This window comes from Cotesia typhae, unplaced genomic scaffold (assembly GCF_013202065.1).
Source record: "Cotesia typhae breed Kobodo isofemale line unplaced genomic scaffold, CoteBio_Ctyphae scaffold_141, whole genome shotgun sequence".
NCBI classification, from domain to species: domain Eukaryota; kingdom Metazoa; phylum Arthropoda; class Insecta; order Hymenoptera; family Braconidae; genus Cotesia; species Cotesia typhae.
In genome coordinates, this window is record NW_027423775.1 from 38,192 (window position 1) to 58,683 (window position 20,492).

The following is a 20,492-nucleotide window of genomic DNA, read 5'->3' on the forward strand; positions in this document are numbered from 1 at the left end:
ATTTTAGAAACCGATCATGCCGCCATCTATTAGATTTTACTTCAATCTCTAACACTAAAATTAATTCTCAGATTACTCATAACCTACATTTATTTCTCAGCTTGATCAAAATCGTTCAATTACTAGTACTGATGCCTTTTTGATATATAAATAAATTTTTTGAGTTCATTTATCCGATATTTAAGTAATCAGTTAAATATGGAGTTATCACGTTTACGTCAAAACATTTTTTTGATTGGTGATGTTGACGTTCAAATCGTAGGTAACAAATTACCATCGAAATTGCAAGCTTTGAAAGTGTTATTTTTTTATACACGTATTTTAATTAATACTATCACAGATAGTGTTGCTGCAGTGATTGATGAAATTATTGTGTTTTGGAAGAAAGCTCGAATTCCCGTTCAAGATGTGCAAAGATGTCGAGATAAGTTGAAAAAACTGTATGATGAGTGGCGCATACTTCTTAAACATAGAAATCGGAGTGAAGTTGCTGTGAAAAAACAAAATGAATTTTCCTGTTCATTAAAAAAATTATTTGACATCGCACCGTCAAATGTATTTGAAATGGTTGATGAAAATTCCAAAGAATTCTTGAATAATCAGAGATCAGATGAACGAATTGGTTTTATTGCAAATATTAAGACGAAATGCGATGACGATGAAATTGGTTTTAAAAAATTAGAGAAACAATTGGATTTCGAAAAACCTAAATTGGAAAGTGAAAAAGAAAAATCATTATTTGGTAAATTATAATAATCAACTTACTCATTGATATTTTATTATTTTATAGTGACGATATTTTTTGTCTTATCATTATCTTTTTTTGTAGACAAAAACGTTGAACTCTTATCAAGCCAAGGAAGTGCTCAATCAGTCTCTAGTGGAGAAGTATACATTCCAACTATAGCCGGCCAATTTAAATCAAGAAATATAAGAGGAACTCACAATATTCTCAATGAAAGAGTTGTAGCTACTTTTGACCGTTGTAAAGTAAGCGACAGAGATGCTGTGTTTATAACTACAGCTATTTGTCAGTCGCTTATCGATTTAAAATTATTAGAAGTGGATATTAATTCCATTATTGTCAATCGATCATCTATTCGCCGATGTCAGCTTACTATGCGAGAGTCAAAATCAATAGAAATAAAAAAATATTTCCAAGACTTAAACTTATCATCTATTGTTGTACATTGGGATAGAAAATTATTACCTAATTTGTTAAATACAGAAACTGTTCATCGATTGCCTGTAATAATTACTTCAGAAAGTAAAGAAATTATGTTAGGTGTACCAACGAGTGAAGATGGAACTGGAATGGCACAAGCTTCTGTAGTTCATAAGACATTATGTGACTGGGGATTCGACATATCTGTAAAAGCAATATGCTGTGACACTACTCCTTCAAATTTAGGCCTTCATAATGATGCTGCTGCATTACTGGAAAAATTGTTAGAAAGAGATTTGTTTTATCTTCCATGTAGGCATCATATATTTGAAATAGTCCTAAGATATGTCTTCGAAGCTGTTTTTCCAAATACTGTTGGTCCTAATGTTCCACTTTTTATCCGATTCCAAAAGCAATGGGGAGATTTAAATAAACTCAGTTACAAAACAGGTTTAGATGATCCGAAAAATGATAATATCTTGACAAATGAAAAAATTGAATCTATTAGAACTTTTGCGACTGAAACTCTTGCATCACAACTGCCTCGTGATGATTACAAAGAGTTATTAGAGCTTACTTTAGTTTTTATCGGTGTCATCCCCGAAAAATTTAGTTTTCGTAAGCCAGGAGCTTGTCACCATGCACGATGGATGGCAAAAGCTATTTATATATTGAAAATGTACATGCTTCGGGAGCAATTGTCATTGAAAAAACGTGAAGATAATAAACTACGGCAAATATATGTTTTTGTGACAATGGTTTATGTCAAAGCTTGGTTTTCGTCGTCAAATAGTGTCAAAGCTCCGTACCATGATCTACAGTTTATAAAAGAACTCAACAACTTTAAGGCAATCAACAGTAATCTTGCTACTGTGGCAATTAGTAGATTTATGAATCACTTGTGGTATTTATCACCAGAATTAGCAACCATGGCTATTTTTGATGAGGAAGTTTCACAAGAAACAAAATTAAAAATTGTCGCTAAGCTGCGTAAAGAAGAAGAAACAATTGTGATTGATGATATTCCGGAAGAAAACTTGGATTATACTAGTGAAAAATGTAGTGTTAAACGCTTTCAAACTAAGAGCATAACTGAATTATTATATAATGATATTGACTTTTTCGTAACTGCAGAATCGATCAATTTTTTCAATAGATTCGAGTTACAAACAGAATTTTTAAAGATTCATCCTTCTGAAGGGGCTCATAATGAACACTATGAAACTGCATTACGATTCGCTAAAGAACTATCGGTTGTGAATGACTGTGCTGAAAGAGGAGTTAAACTAGTGCAAGATTTTTGTAATCGTTATACTAAGGATGAAAAACAAATGCAATACGTGTTACAATTGGTTAAAGATCATCGTCAAATGTTTCCTGACGCACTTAAAAAAACTAATGTAAAAACTTCATGAAAGTATCTGTAATTAAAAATAAAAATGGTAATGTTTGTACATTTTCGATTCATTAAAATATTAATAATACACTTCTTTAATTGATTAATACTTTTCACGTAAATTATAGTTCAAAATTATATGCATAAGTAAAAAAGTAATCTAATATGAATAATAACCCGTCTATGATTGTTGAATTATTAAATGACCAGAAAAAACTATGAAAAAGATTATAGTTTCAATTTAGACCTCGAATAACTTCAAAACCGTTAGAATTATCAAAAAATGATAAGAGACCTTTTTGTAGACCGTTAAATTTTGCATTAGAAAAAATATTTTTGATGTGATTTGTTGGTTAGTTTATGAGGTAAAAAATTCCAAAGTAAAAATATAACTTTTCCCATGTTATTTTCCTTTAAAACTTTGACCGTCGGGGGGCGCGGGTTAATATTAAAATTAAGAGCTATAACTTGGCATGATTTTTTTTTATAGATTTTGAACCGATTTTGAACTATCGTGAAAAAAAATTTCAAAAAACCCAACATAAGGACCACCCTAATCTATATATATATATAGGAGACTTTCTATAGATATAGTCACTCATCACGATATCTCTGGAACTATACGACCTAGAGACTTGAAATTTAGCAGGAATATTCCTTTCACGGAGTAGAGATCAGCTAAGAACGGATTTTATGAGATTCCACCCACAAGGGGGTCTGCGGGGGCGTTAACAACGAAAAATTCCCGTTTTTAAACTATAGCTCCTATCGACTTCAAACTTGGTAGGAATCTTCTGTAAGAGATGTAGAAATAATCTATCAATGAATTTTACGATATCTCACCTCACAGAAGGTTGCGGGGGTAGGTATTAGCAATGAAAATTTTTAATTTCCAAGCTATAGCTTCTATAGACTCCAAATTTAATAGAAGTCGTCTACATGTGATACAAAAATGATCTAAGAATGGATTTTACATCGAATCTCCTCCAATAAAGATCGCGGGGGTGGGTGTTAACAATAAAAAATCATAATTTTTAAAATATAGCTTCAAAAAGCTGCAAATTTGGTACGGATCTTTTATTTGTCATACAGAGATCATCTCAATACGGATTTTAATAAATTCTACTTCCGATTCGATGGAATGTGGAACCTGTGCAAGTCAAAATAATACTCCAATTGAATTTCAAGTCTAGATCTAAAACTACATTTCTATAAAAAGCCCAGCGGAGCGGGCGGGCAACAGCTAGTAGAATATAAAACAAAAAGTAGTCAATAACTCCTTTGGAACTACCCCTCCAGCCTCCTGAAGACTTAGAAATCTGAAGAAAATTCAGAAATAATAGTTCGAATGGACGTGTGTAGCTGTGATTTTCTTTTGATACTGCTTTCATTTCCTTACGGGATGTAAAAAATAGTTGAGCCTATAATTCCCCCGGAACTATCCCTTCACTCATTCAAAAGACGCAGAAATCTAAGGAAAAATTCAGAAAAAAAAGTTTGAAGGGTTGTTTGGGGCTGTGATTTTTCTTAAATAATTTCCAAACATCTCTACAGAATATGAGAAAAAAATGAGCCAATAACTCCCTCGAAATTACCCCTTTACCCATCCCAAAGACTTAAAAATCTGAAAAAAATTCAGAAAAAAACGTTTGAAGGGTTGTTTGGAGCTGTGATTCGTTTCAAATAGTTCTCAAGCATTTTCACAGGATATTCGAAAAAACTAAGCTAACAACTCACTCGGAATTAACCATTCACCAATCCAAAAGTTTTAGAAATCTGAAAAAAAATTCAGAAAAAATAGTTCAAAGGGTCGTTTAAAGCTGTGATTTTTTTCAAATAATTCATCCACTTTCTCACAGAATATGAAAAATAATCAAGCCGATATCTTCCTCGAAACTACCCCTTAACTGATTCAAAAGACTTAGCAATCGAGAAAAAAATTCAGAAAAAGAAGTTCGAAGAGTCATTAGAAGCTGTGATTTTTTTTGAATACTTTCTTAACATCCCTACAGAATATGAGAAAAAAATGAGCCAATAACTCCCTCGGAATTACTCCTTCACCTATGAAAACGACTTACAAAACTGAAAAAAATCCGGAAAAAATCGTTTAAAGGGTTGTTTGGAGCTGCGATTCGTTTTTAATACTCCTGAAGCATTCTCACAGAATATTCTAAGAAACTGAGCCAATAACTTCCTCGAAAGTAACCGTTCACCCATCTAAACGTCTTAAAAATCAGATAAAATATTCAGAAAAAATAGTTCAAAGGGTCGTTTAGAGCTGTGATTTTTATTAAATACTCCTTCCACTCACTCACGGAATATTACAAATTATCAAGCCAATAACTCCCCCAAAACTACCCCTTCACTTAGTTAAAGAAGTTAGAAATCTGGGAAAAAATTCAAAAACAGTAGTTCAAACGGTCGTTCAAAGGTCTAATTTATTTTTAAATACTCCTACGTTCTTACAGTACATTAAGAATAATCAAGCCAACAACTTCTTCAAAACTGCCACTTCAGCCTTCCTAAGGTTTAAGAAATGTGACAAAAAATCCAGAAAAAATAGTTCGGCGGGTTGATTAGAGCTGTGGCTTCATTTTAACACTCCTCTTGCTTCGTCACGGGATAGAGAATACAATCAAGCCAAAAATTCCCCGGAACGACACCTTTATTTATCAAACGAACTAAAAAATCTGAAAAGTAATTCAAAATAAAAAATTAAGGGTTGCTTGAAGCTGTGATTTTTTTTAAATACTTCTTAAGCATCCTTACAGGATATTGGAATAAACTAGGCCAACAACTCCCTCGGATTTACCTCTTCACCCATTCCAAAGACTTAAAAATCTAAAACAAAAAAATTCCAAAAAAATCGTTCAAAGGTTTGATCAAAGCTGTGATTTTCTTTAATACTTCTTTCACTTCCTCACAGAACATAAAAAATCATCATGCAACGAGTACTCAAGATAAAAACTTTTTCAAAACTTCCCCTTCAGCTTCCCCAAAGTCTTAGAAATCCAACAAAAAATTCAGAAAAAATAGTTTAGAGGGTCGCGTAAGGCTGTGATTTTTTTTTAAATACTTCTATTTTTTCACACAATATGAAGAATTCTCAAACCAATAAATACCCTGAAACTACCCCTTAACGAATTCAGAAGATTGAAAAATCTGGGAAAAAACCCAAAAAAAGTAGTTCAAATGGTCGCTTAAAGTTGTGATTTTTTTTAAATACTCCTTTCACGTTCCCACACTGAAAAAAAAGTTTTCTGCCGAGCACGATACAGTATCGCTGCTGATGCGATACGCACGTTACGATACATCGGATCGTAACGTTGGATCGCGCCAGACACGAGCTACGGATAGTCAAGTTGAATCACGACTTGTTGCATAGCGACCTACCGGATAGTATACGGCACGATAACATAGAAACTCAATTGGCTTTGTTTATTTTTTATGTTATTTTTGTTAAAAAACAAAAATACAATCATGTGAAAATTTTTTTCAATTGAAAATAAAATTTTTCTTATAACTCAAACAATTTTAATACCCGTTAATTTCAGAATCATTTCATGTTTTAAATTTATAAAACATTCACTGTTATTTTAAAAATGATCACAAAAACAAAAAATTAATTCGTCCATAATTAATCGAATATTAGCACCATGAGAAAAATATCACTGTAAATATATATAAATCTATAAATTAATGTCGCGTAAATAACTACAGATTACACAATAAAATGAGGTTAGAAACTGACGCTAAGGACCGGCGCATCGAGTGTGGATCGTAACTATCGGGATCCGTGTCGTTATATTTACCATATGTTCACTGACCGTTGCTATATGGATGAGAATATCAACGATATAATTAAATCGTTGTAACCGCGATTCATTAAATCGTGGCTCATGAATTCCATATTGTAAAAATGACTAAACATTAAATCCCTAATGTTGATATCTCTAGTATAGTGCATGTTCGGACTTAAAACGCAAATACTACGATACAGTTTAGCGTCGTTCACGAGTTGTAACGTGACAATAGCAATACGCCGTTTACGATACAGTGGATAGTGCCGAGCAGAAAACTTTTTTTTCCGTGCATAGTATATAATAAATAATTAAGACAATAAGTTCTTCGAATCTACCCCTTTAGCCTCCCCAAAGTCTTAGAAATCTGACAAAAAATTCAGAAAAACTAGTTCAAAAGGTCGACTGGAGCTGTAATTTTTTTTAAACACTCATTTCACTTCCTCACAATATTTAAAAAATCATCAAGCCAATTATTTCTCGGGATCTACCCCTTCACCCATCCAACAGACTGAAGAATCTTAAAAATAATTAAAAAAAAAAAATAAATAAAGGGTTGATTACACATGCGACTTTGTAACAGGGTAAAATTACCCTTAATCGATAAGTCACCGAATATCGATAATTATTCGACATAGCACTGGCGCGTCTCGATCTTCGAGCCTAAAGAGAGAATAGGAGGGGGTGAGTTTGGGTTAAAATAGGTGAGCCGTACAGCGGAACAGGGAGAAGTAGTGTGACCGCCAGACTGAGTGCCACGGAAATCAAAAAGGACCGTTCCCGAGAGTAGTGACGAGACGAAGGAAGCCAACTACAACTAGGACATCATCCTCAACGAGTGAGTTAGATCATCGTTTTGTTCGTCAAGGTGTCAATTATTGCTCTGTGGGAAGGAAGTGGACCGCGGTTTATCCAATACCCAGTTACTTCTCCTAATTATTTATCAATTGGATCGTTAATCGACGAAAATTTTATTAAATAATTAAATCGTAGAACATTTGCTAGTTTTTGGATTAGTGATTTTCATGGGGGTTTATACCCGGAGATCACTCGATCGACCTTGCGGGGGAAATTTTTAATATCTAAAAGTTTTCAATCAATTAACTAACATCTAAGAAAATTCATTAAATTAATTGTTCAATAATTAACTGAGTAAAATTGATTGATTTTTGTCATTGAGAAAAATAGACAAATTTTTATTCGTGGAATTTTCGTCAAGCGTCAGTTGTGTGTCGCATAAATTCCAATACCCAAGGTCAAGCAAAGACTTGACTAGCGAATGTTTTAGCAAACAAATTTGACTATTTCGACTCGTGTCAAATTTTTATAAGTTATAAGACGAGTAGAACGCTAGTGATAATGTTTTATATCAAGAATTAATTATTAAGAATTCTATATTGAGAATTAATTATCGAGGATAATATAGAGTGGAAAATTATTGAGAATATTATATTATTAAATTATTCCGTCAAGTATGAATTTAATAATTTTGGGATTAAGTCCGTGGAAGTAGTCAAATTGAAATTACTGAAACTTGATAATTATCGGCGTGGACATTAAGTCCTAGAAATTAGTTAATTGAGTCAAAAATTGTCACAGTAAAAACTTAGTCAGAATTAATTAATTAACATATGTTAATAATTTTGAACGTGATTGAGAATTTTATATTGTGATTTATTTAATTATCAAAAGTTAATCCAAGGTATTAAGACCTTTTGTTTTAAATAGTTATTGTTATATTGTTAAGACCATGACTATAAGTTACTGAGGAGTTTTAATCCATCTAATATTTTAATAGAATTAAAACTAACAATTGGAATTTGAGAATTGTCGTAGTTAGTTAGAAATTGATTGTTAATTGAAAATTATCGTTTTATTAAATTACTAATGATTGAATAATTTGATTTGGGATATTTAATTGAAATTAGTTACAGTCAATTTGTATTAAAGTAAAATTTATAAAGTAGAGTCAAGTTAGTAGTGTGAGTGTGAGACAAGTGTGGGTTATGTGTGAGTTGCAGAACATCTAGGTCTATGTTTCGTCGCTGGGCTGTTGTTCTGTAGTAAAGTGTGTATAAGCTGCAGGAGTATCTAGGTCTATGTTTCGTCGCTGGGCTGTTACTCCTGTGAGCCGAGTCAACGAGCCCGGTATATGATTCGTCCCTGTGCGGGTGATTGTAGGTTTAGAAATCGGGTAGACGCCGAAAGGGGCCCGTCACGTGTAGACGCCGAAAGGGGCACGTGTTAGAAATCGATGGGTAGACGCCGAAAGGGGCTCGTCGAGATTAAGGATATTGTTAAGTGTGGTTAGTGTGTGTGTGAGTGAAATTTGTTAACTAATTTTAAGCCAACTCTGTTAAGTTTTTTTTTCTTTTATTGTTAATAAATATCGATCGATCTTGTTAATTAAATTTTTGTTATTTAACAGCAACCTTCCTCCACTCTCTCTACCCTAAGATAGGATTTTCTCAGCTCTGGACCGGTTCCAGGAACCGTGATTAATAATCCTGGTGGCGCCCTGATAATTTTTATTGTTGTTAGTTTTGTTAGTTAATTTTAAAATTGATTAGGGGCTAACCTGAGCAGGTAAAACTGTTACAACTTTCTTTAAGTACTTCCAAAACATTCCAACAAAATATAAAATAAAACTAAGTCAATAACTTTCTCGGAACATCCCCTTTAGCCTTCCAGAGACTTAGAAATCTGGAAAAAATTCAGAAAAAATGGTTCAAATGGTGGTTGATGCTGGGGTTTTTTTTAAATACTACTTTTATTTCCTCATGGAATATCAAAAATAAACAAGGCGATAACTTCCTTGAAACTACTCCTTAACTGATGGAAAAGACTCAGAAATTAAGAAAAAATTCAGAAAAAAAAGTTCGAAGGATCGTTTGAAGTTGTGATTTTTTTTAATACTTCTCAAACATCCCTACAGAATATTAAAAAAAAAAAAAGATAATAACACTCTGGGAATAACCCCTTCACCTATCCAATAAACTTGGAAAAATGTAAAAAAAAATTCAGAATAAAAAGTAAAGGGTTGTTAGAGGCTATGATTTTTTTTTATTTACTTCCAAAACATCCTCACGAAATATAAAACAAAAATTAACCAATAACTCCCTTAGAACTACCCCTCCAGCCGCCTAAAGAATTAGAAATCTGAAGAAAATTCAGAAATAATAGTTCAAATAGTCCTTCAGAGCACAAAATCTAAAAAATAATCAAGCCAATAATTTCCCCGGAACTATACATTCGCTTATCCAAAAGATGCAGGAATTGGAGAAAAAATTCAGAAAAAAAAGTTCGAAAGGTGATTTGAAGCTGTGATTTTTCGTAAATACTTTCCAAACATCCCTACAAAATAGTAGAAGAAAATGAGCAAATAACTTCGTCGAAAGTAACCATTCACTAATCCAAAAGAATTAAAAATCAGAAAAAAAATTTCGAAAAAATAGTTCAAAGGGACGTTTAAAGCGATGATTCTCTTCAAATAATTCATCCACTTCTTCACAGAATATAAAAAATTTTCAAGCCAATAACTCCAGAGAAACTACTCCTTGACTAATACAAAAGACTTAAAAATCAGGAAAAAAATTCAAAAAATGTAGGCCAGAGGGTCTTTTTAAGTTGTAATTTTGTTTTTAATATTCCTTCAAGGTTCTCACGGTATATAGGGGATAATCAAGCGAATAACTTCTTTAAAACTACTACTTTAGCCTCGCTTAAGTTTTAGAAATGTGACGAAGAATCCAGAAAACATAGTTTAGAGGGTCAATTAGAGCTGAGATTTCTGTTAAATACTCCTTTCATATACCCCTATATTCCTTCATTCATCAAACTAAAAAATCAAAAAAAAAAATTAGGAATACGGTAGACCCTGAAGGCCATCCGTGCAACTTTCAGCTAGGTCCATTTCAAGGTGCATAAAACTGCACTAATGATATTATTAAACTCTTCGAGCTCAAAAATACAAGTAATGTGTTATTTTGAGCTTTTTGAGCTCAAAAGTATAATGTAAGTATAACAACAACATTTATAATTGTCAAACAGAAGTTTGACGTTTTGAATCTCATTTCTCGTTGTCCATGGGTGATTAAGAAAAAAAGCTCATGGAAATCGTAGAGTACACGGTACAGAAGATTTGCAGACCCTCAATCGATCGATCAACCCTATAGGCACCGACAATCAGCCCCGTAAGTGGCGATTTATGGAGAATTTTACAGAAGTTTGATGTTTTAAAATTCCTTTCTCGGTGTCCACTGGAGATTATGGAAGGAAACTGTTAGATAACATACAGGACATTCCATGAAAGATTTCCAGATCGGTAATCAATAGATCCACCCAACAGACACCGAGAAACAGCCCCGTAAGTGGCGATTTTTGGAGAATTTTACAGAAGTTTGACGTTTTAAAATTCCTTTCTCGGTGTCCACGGGAGATTAGGGAAGGAAACTCTTCAATAACATACAGGAGAATCTATGGAAAATTCCCAGACCGGAAATCCATTGATCCACCCACAGACACCGAGAAACAGCACCGTAAGTGGCGATTTTTGGAGAATTTTAAAGAAGTTTGATGTTTTAAAATTCCTTTCTCGGTGTCCAGTCGAGATTAAGGAAGGAAACTCTTCAATAACATACAGGAGACTCTATGGAAGATTTCCAGACCGATAATCGACAGATCCACCCACAGACACCGAGAAACAGCCCCGTAAGTGGCGATTTTTGGAGAATTTTACAGAAGTTTGACGTTTTAAAATTCCTTTCTCGGTGTCCAGTGGAGATTAAGGATGGAAACGCTTCAATACCATACAGGAGACTCTATGAAAGATTTCCAGACCGATAATCGATAGATCCACCCCACAGACACCGAGAAACAGCCCCGTTAGTGGCGATTTTTGGAGAATTTTACAGAAGTTTGACGTTTTAAAATTCCTTTCTCGGTGTCCATGGGAGATTAGGGAGATAACATACAGAGGAAGATTTCCAGAGGAAATCTCGATCAACCCTATTCAGCCCCGTAACATACAGAAGTTTGACGTTTTAAAATTCCTTTCTCGGTGTCCACTGGAGATTATGGAAGGAAACTTTAGATAACATACAGGACATTCCATGAAAGATTTCCAGATCGATAATCAATAGATCCACCCAACAGACACCGAGAAACAGCCCCGTAAGTTGGCGATTTTTGGAGAATTTTACAGAAGTTTGACGTTTTAAAATTCCTTTCTCGGTGTCCACCGGAGATTAGGGAAGGAAACTCTTCAATAACATACAGGAGACTCTATGGAAAATTCCCAGACCGGAAATCGATTGATCCACCCCATAGACACCGAGAAACAGCACCGTAAGTGGCGATTTTTGGAGAATTTTACAGAAGTTTGACGTTTTAAAATTCCTTTCTCGGTGTCCACTGGAGATTAGGGAAGGAAACTCTTCAATAACATACAGGAGACTCTATGAAAGATTTCCAGACCGATAATCGATAGATCCACCCCACAGACACCGAGAAACAGCCCCGTAAGTGGCGATTTTTGGAGAATTTTACAGAAGTTTGACGTTTTAAAATTCCTTTCTCGGTGTCCACTGGAGATTATGGAAGGAAACTGTTAGATAACATACAGGACATTCCATGAAAGATTTCCAGATCGATAATCAATAGATCCACCCAACAGACACCGAGAAACAGCCCCGTAAGTGGCGATTTTTGGAGAATTTTACAGAAGTTTGACGTTTTAAAATTCCTTTCTCGGTGTCCACTGGAGATTATGGAAGGAAACTCTTAATAACATACAGGACATTCCATGAGATTTCAGATCGGTAATCAATAGATCCACCCAACAGACACCGAGAAACAGCCCCGTAAGTGGCGATTTTTGGAGAATTTTACAGAAGTTTGACGTTTTAAAATTCCTTTCTCGGTGTCCATTGGAGATTAGGAAAAAAACTTCAATAACAACATAGAGTACACGAAGATTTCCAGACCTTAATCGATCGATCCAGCCCCATAGACACCGAGAAACAGCCCCGTAAGTGGCGATTTTTGGAGAATTTTACAGAAGTTTGACGTTTTAAAATTCCTTTCTCGGTGTCCACCGGAGATTAGGAAGGAAACTCTTCAATAACATACAGGAGACTCTATGGAAAATTCCCAGACCGGAAATCTATTGATCCACTCCATAGACACCGAGAAACAGCACCGTAAGTGGAGATTTTTGGAGAATTTTACAGAAGTTTGACGTTTTAAAATTCCTTTCTCGGTGTCCACTGGAGATTATGGAAGGAAACTGTTAGATAACATACAGGACATTCCATGAAAGATTTCCAGATCGGTAATCAATAGATCCACCCAACAGACACCGAGAAACAGCACCGTAAGTGGCGATTTTTGGAGAATTTTACAGAAGTTTGACGTTTTAAAATTCCTTTCTCGGTGTCCAGTGGAGATTAAGGAAGGAAACTCTTCAATAACATACAGGAGACTCTATGAAAGATTTCCAGACCGATAATCGATAGATCCACCCCACAGACACCGAGAAACAGCCCCGTAAGTGGCGATTTTTGGAGAATTTTACAGAAGTTTGACGTTTTAAAATTCCTTTCTCGGTGTCCACGGGAGATTAGGGAAGGAAACTCTTCAATAACATACAGGAGACTCTATGGAAAATTCCCAGACCGGAAATCCATTGATCCACCCATAGACACCGAGAAACAGCACCGTAAGTGGCGATTTTTGGAGAATTTTACAGAAGTTTGACGTTTTAAAATTCCTTTCTCGGTGTCCACTGGAGATTATGGAAGGAAACTGTTAGATAACATACAGGACATTCCATGAAAGATTTCCAGATCGGTAATCAATAGATCCACCCAACAGACACCGAGAAACAGCCCCGTAAGTGGCGATTTTTGGAGAATTTTACAGAAGTTTGACGTTTTAAAATTCCTTTCTCGGTGTCCACCGGAGATTAGGGAAGGAAACTCTTCAATAACATACAGGAGACTCTATGGAAAATTCCCAGACCGGAAATCGATTGATCCACCCCATAGACACCGAGAAACAGCACCGTAAGTGGCGATTTTTGGAGAATTTTACAGTAGTTTGACGTTTTAAAATTCCTTTCTCGGTCTCCACCGGAGATTAGGGAAGGAAACTCTTCAATAACATACAGGAGACTCTATGGAAAATTCCCAGACCGGAAATCGATTGATCCACCCCATAGACACCGAGAAACAGCACCGTAAGTGGCGATTTTTGGAGAATGTTACAGAAGTTTGACGTTTTAAAATTCCTTTCTCGGTGTCCACCGGAGATTAGGGAAGGAAACTCTTCAATAACATACAGGAGACTCTATGGAAAATTCCCAGACCGGAAATCGATTGATCCACCCCATAGACACCGAGAAACAGCACCGTAAGTGGCGATTTTTGGAGAATTTTACAGAAGTTTGACGTTTTAAAATTCCTTTCTCGGTGTCCACCGGAGATTAGGGAAGGAAACTCTTCAATAACATACAGGAGACTCTATGGAAAATTTCCAGACCGGAAATCGATTGATCCACCCAACAGACACCGAGAAACAGCCCCGTAAGTGGCGATTTTTGGAGAATTTTACAGAAGTTTGACGTTTTAAAATTCCTTTCTCGGTGTCCACGGGAGATTAGGGAAGGAAACTCTTCAATAACATACAGGAGACTCTATGGAAAATTCCCAGACCGGAAATCGATTGATCCACCCCATAGACACCGAGAAACAGCACCGTAAGTGGCGATTTTTGGAGAATTTTACAGAAGTTTGACGTTTTAAAATTCCTTTCTCGGTGTCCACTGGAGATTATGGAAGGAAACTGTTAGATAACATACAGGAGATTCTATGAAAGATTTCCAGATCGGTAATCAATAGATCCACCCAACAGACACCGAGAAACAGCCCCGTAAGTGGCGATTTTTGGAGAATTTTACAGAAGTTTGACGTTTTAAAATTCCTTTCTCGGTGTCCGAGATTAAGGAAGGAAACTCTTCAATAACATACAGGAGACTCTATGGAATATTTCCAGACCGATAATCGATCGATCCATCCCACAGACACAGAGAAACAGCCCCGTAAGTGGGCGATTTTTGGAGAATTTTACAGAAGTTTGACGTTTTAAAATTCCTTTCTCGGTGTCCAGTGGAGATTAGGAAGGAAACTCTTCAATAACATACAGGAGACTCTATGAAAATTTCCCAGACCGAAATCGATTGATCCACCCATAGACACCGAGAAACAGCCCCGTAAGTGGCGATTTTTGGAGAATTTTACAGAAGTTTGACGTTTTAAAATTCCTTTCTCGGTGTCCACTGGAGATTATGGAAGGAAACTGTTAGATAACATACAGGACATTCCATGAAAGATTTCCAGATCGGTAATCAATAGATCCACCCAACAGACACCGAGAAGCAGCCCCGTAAGTGGCGATTTTTGGAGAATTTTACAGAAGTTTGACGTTTTAAAATTCCTTTCTCGGTGTGCACGGGAGAATAGGGAAGGAAACAATTCAATAACATACAGGAGACTCTATGAAAAATTCCCAGACCGGAAATCGATTGATCCACCCCATAGACACCGAGAAACAGCACCGTAAGTGGCGATTTTTGGAGAATTTTACAGAAGTTTGACGTTTTAAAATTCCTTTCTCGGTGTCCAGTGGAGATTAAGGAAGGAAACTCTTCAATAACATACAGGAGACTCTATGAAAGATTTCCAGACCGATAATCGATAGATCCACCCACAGACACCGAGAAACAGCCCCGTAAGTTGGCGATTTTTGGAGAATTTTACAGAAGTTTGACGTTTTAAAATTCCTTTCTCGGTGTCCACCGGAGATTAGGGGAGGAAACTCTTCAATAACATACAGGAGACTCTATGGAAAATTCCCAGACCGGAAATCGATTGATCCACCCCATAGACACCGAGAAACAGCACCGTAAGTGGCGATTTTTGGAGAATTTTACAGAAGTTTGACGTTTTAAAATTCCTTTCTCGGTGTCCACTGGAGATTATGGAAGGAAACTGTTAGATAACATACAGGACATTCCATGAAAGATTTCCAGATCGGTAATCAATAGATCCACCCAACAGACACCGAGAAACAGCCCCGTAAGTGGCGATTTTTGGAGAATTTTACAGAAGTTTGACGTTTTAAAATTCCTTTCTCGGTGTCCACGGGAGATTAGGGAAGGAAACTCTTCAATAACAACATCAGAGACTCTATGAAAATTGCCAGACCGGAAATCGATTGATCCACCCCATAGACACCGAGAAACAGCCCCGTAAGTGGCGATTTTTGGAGAATTTTACAGAAGTTTGACGTTTTAAAATTCCTTTCTCGGTGTCCAGTGGAGATTAGGAAGGAAACTCTTCAATAACATACAGGAGACTCTATGAAAGATTTCCAGACCGATAATCGATAGATCCACCCACAGACACCGAGAAACAGCCCGTAAGTGGCGATTTTTGGAGAATTTTACAGAAGTTTGACGTTTTAAAATTCCTTTCTCGGTGTCCACTGGAGATTATGGAAGGAAACTCTTCAATAACATACAGGAGACTCTATGAAAGATTTCCAGACCGATAATCGATAGATCCACCCACAGACACCGAGAAACAGCCCCGTAAGTGGCGATTTTTGGAGAATTTTACAGAAGTTTGACGTTTTAAAATTCCTTTCTCGGTGTCCAGTGGAGATTAGGAAGGAAACTCTTCAATAACATACAGGAGACTCTATGGAAAGATTTCCAGACCGATAATCGATCGATCCACCCCCATAGACACGAGAAACAGCCCCGTAAGTGGCGATTTTTGGAGAATTTTACAGAAGTTTGACGTTTTAAAATTCCTTTCTCGGTGTCCACTGGAGATTAGGAAGGAAACTCTTCAATAACATACAGGAGACTCTATGAAAAATTCCCAGACCGGAAATCGATTGATCCACCCCATAGACACCGAGAAACAGCACCGTAAGTGGCGATTTTTGGAGAATTTTACAGAAGTTTGACGTTTTAAAATTCCTTTCTCGGTGTCCACTGGAGATTAGGGAAGGAAACTCTTCAATAACATACAGGAGACTCTATGAAAGATTTCCAGACCGATAATCGATAGATCCACCCCACAGACACCGAGAAACAGCCCCGTAAGTGGCGATTTTTGGAGAATTTTACAGAAGTTTGACGTTAAATTCCTTTCTCGGTGTCCGGTGTCCAGGGAGATTAGGAAGGAAACTCTTCAATAACATACAGGAGACTCTATGGAAAATTCCCAGACCGGAAATCGATTGATCCACCCCATAGACACCGAGAAACAGCACCGTAAGTGGCGATTTTTGGAGAATTTTACAGTAGTTTGACGTTTTAAAATTCCTTTCTCGGTGTCCACCGGAGATTAGGGAAGGAAACTCTTCAATAACATACAGGAGACTCTATGGAAAATTCCCAGACCGGAAATCGATTGATCCACCCCATAGACACCGAGAAACAGCACCGTAAGTGGCGATTTTTGGAGAATTTTACAGAAGTTTGACGTTTTAAAATTCCTTTCTCGGTGTCCACTGGAGATTAAGGAAGGAAACTCTTCAATAACATACAGGAGACTCTATGGAAGATTTCCAGACCGATAATCGATCGATCCACCCCACATACACCGAGAAACAGCCCCGTAAGTGGCGATTTTTGGAGAATTTTACAGAAGTTTGACGTTTTAAAATTCCTTTCTCGGTGTCCACCGGAGATTAGGGGAGGAAACTCTTCAATAACATACAGGAGACTCTATGGAAAATTTCCAGACCGGAAATCTATTGATCCACTCCATAGACACCGAGAAACAGCACCGTAAGTGGAGATTTTTGGAGAATTTTACAGAAGTTTGACGTTTTAAAATTCCTTTCTCGGTGTCCACTGGAGATTATGGAAGGAAACTGTTAGATAACATACAGGACATTCCATGAAAGATTTCCAGATCGGTAATCAATAGATCCACCCAACAGACACCGAGAAGCAGCCCCGTAAGTGGCGATTTTTGGAGAATTTTACAGAAGTTTGACCTTTTAAAATTCCTTTCTCGGTGTGCACGGGAGAGAATAGGGAAGGAAACAATTCAATAACATACAGGAGACTCTATGAAAATTCCCAGACCGGAAATCGATTGATCCACCCACATAGACACCGAGAAACAGCCCCGTAAGTGGCGATTTTTGGAGAATTTTACAGAAGTTTGACGTTTTAAAATTCCTTTCTCGGTGTCCATGGAGATTAAGGAAGGAAACTCTTAAAATCATACAGTAGACTCAGAAGATTTCCAGACCGATAATCGATCGATCCATCCCACAGACACCGAGAAACAGCCCCGTAAGTGGCGATTTTTGGAGAATTTTACAGAAGTTTGATGTTTTAAAATTCCTTTCTCGGTGTCCACCGGAGATTAGGGAAGGAAACTCTTCAATAACATACAGGAGACTCTATGGAAAATTTCCAGACCGGAAATCGATTGATCCACCCCATAGACACCGAGAAACAGCCCCGTAAGTGGCGATTTTTGGAGAATTTTACAGAAGTTTGACGTTTTAAAATTCCTTTCTCGGTGTCCACTGGAGATTATGGAAGGAAACTCTTAATAACATACAGGACATTCCATGAAAGATTTCGAGATCGATAATCAATAGATCCACCCAACAGACACCGAGAAACAGCCCCGTAAGTGGCGATTTTTGGAGAATTTTACAGAAGTTTGACGTTTTAAAATTCCTTTCTCGGTGTCCACACTGGAGATTATGGAAGGAAACTGTTCAATAACATACAGGACACTCCATGAAAAATTTCCAGATCGGTAATCAATAGATCCACCCAACAGACACCGAGAAACAGCCCCGTAAGTGGCGATTTTTGGAGAATTTTACAGAAGTTTGACGTTTTAAAATTCCTTTCTCGGTGTCCACGGGAGATTAGGAAGGAAACTCTTCAATAACATACAGGAGACTCTATGAAGATTTCCAGATCCTTAATCGATCGATCCACCCCATAGACACCGAGAAACAGCCCCGTAAGTGGCGATTTTTGGAGAATTTTACAGAAGTTTGACGTTTTAAAATTCCTTTCTCGGTGTCCAGTGGAGATTAGGAAGGAAACTCTTCAATAACATACAGGAGACTCTATGAAAGATTTCCAGACCGAAATCGATTGATCCACCCCATAGACACCGAGAAACAGCCCCGTAAGTGGAGATTTTTGGAGAATTTTACAGAAGTTTGACGTTTTAAAATTCCTTTCTCGGTGTCCACTGGAGATTAGGGAAGGAAACTGTTCAATAACATACAGGAGATTCCATGAAAGATTTCCAGATCGATAATCAATAGATCCACCCAACAGACACCGAGAAACAGCCCCGTAAGTGGCGATTTTTGGAGAATTTTACAGAAGTTTGACGTTTTAAAATTCCTTTCTCGGTGTCCACGGGAGATTAGGGAAGGAAACTCTTCAATAACATACAGGAGACTCTATGGAAAATTCCCAGACCGGAAATCCATTGATCCACCCACAGACACCGAGAAACAGCACCGTAAGTGGCGATTTTTGGAGAATTTTACAGAAGTTTGATGTTTTAAAATTCCTTTCTCGGTGTCCACCGGAGATTAGGGAAGGAAACTCTTCAATAACATACAGGAGACTCTATGGAAAATTTCCAGACCGGAAATCGATTGATCCACCCCATAGACACCGAGAAACAGCACCGTAAGTGGCGATTTTTGGAGAATTTTACAGAAGTTTGACGTTTTAAAATTCCTTTCTCGGTGTCCACTGGAGATTATGGAAGGAAACTGTTAGATAACATACAGGACATTCCATGAAAGATTTCCAGATCGATAATCAATAGATCCACCCAACAGACACCGAGAAACAGCCCCGTAAGTGGCGATTTTTGGAGAATTTTACAGAAGTTTGACGTTTTAAAATTCCTTTCTCGGTGTCCACGGAGATTAGGGAAGGAAACTCTTCAATAACATACAGGAGACTCTATGGAAAATTCCCAGACCGGAAATCGATTGATCCACCCCATAGACACCGAACAAACAGCACGGTAAGTGGCGATGTTTGGAGAATTTTACAGAAGTTTGACGTTTTAATATTCCTTTCTCGGTGTCCACTGGAGATTATGGAAGGAAACTGTTAGATAACATACAGGACATTCCATGAAAGATTTCCAGATCGGTAATCAATAGATCCACCCAACAGACACCGAGAAACAGCCCCGTAAGTGGCGATTTTTGGAGAATTTTACAGAAGTTTGACGTTTTAAAATTCCTTTCTCGGTGTCCAGTGGAGATTAGGGAAAGAAACTCTTCAATAACATAGAGAGACTCTATGAAATTTCCAGACCGAAATCGATCGATCCAGCCCCATAGACACCGAGAAACAGCCCCGTAAGTGGCGATTTTTGGAGAATTTTACAGAAGTTTGACGTTTTAAAATTCCTTTCTCGGTGTCCAGTGGAGATTAGGAAGGAAACTCTTCAATAACATACAGGAGACTCTATGAAAGATTTCCAGACGATAATCGATAGATCCACCCATAGACACCGAGAAACAGCCCGGTAAGTGGCGATTTTTGGAGAATTTTACAGAAGTTTGACGTTTTAAAATTCCTTTCTCGGTGTCCACTGGAGATTATGGAAGGAAACTGTTAGATAACATACAGGACATTCCATGAAAGATTTCCAGATCGATAATCAATAGATCCACCCAACAGACACCGAGAAACAGCCCCGTAAGTGGCGATTTTTGGAGAATTTTACAGAAGTTTGACGTTTTAAAATTCCTTTCTCGGTGTCCACGGGAGATTAGGGAAGGAAACTCTTCAATAACATACAGGAGACTCTATGAAAAATTCCCAGACCGGAAATCGATTGATCCACCCATAGACATAGACACCGAGAAACAGCCCGTAAGTGGCGATTTTTGGAGAATTTTACAGAAGTTTGACGTTTTAAAATTCCTTTCTCGGTGTCCAGTGGAGATTAGGGAAGGAAACTCTTCAATAACATACACATACAGGAGACTCTATGAAAGATTTCCAGACCGATAATCGATAGATCCACCCACAGACACC

At 37.0% G+C, this 20,492-nt stretch overlaps 1 protein-coding gene across 1 annotated transcript in view; it reads left to right on the top strand.

Moving 5' to 3' along the window:
* Nucleotides 1-344: 344 nt before the first annotated feature.
* LOC141535584 (uncharacterized) overlaps nucleotides 345-20,492 on the top strand; it is a 39,522-nt gene continuing 19,374 nt past the window's right edge. Inside the window, exons 1-2 of the mRNA XM_074255537.1 lie at nucleotides 345-742; nucleotides 830-966. Coding sequence (XP_074111638.1) covers nucleotides 565-742; nucleotides 830-966 — 315 coding nt within the window. The 5' untranslated portion in view covers nucleotides 345-564. The remainder of the gene's footprint in view (nucleotides 743-829; nucleotides 967-20,492) is intronic.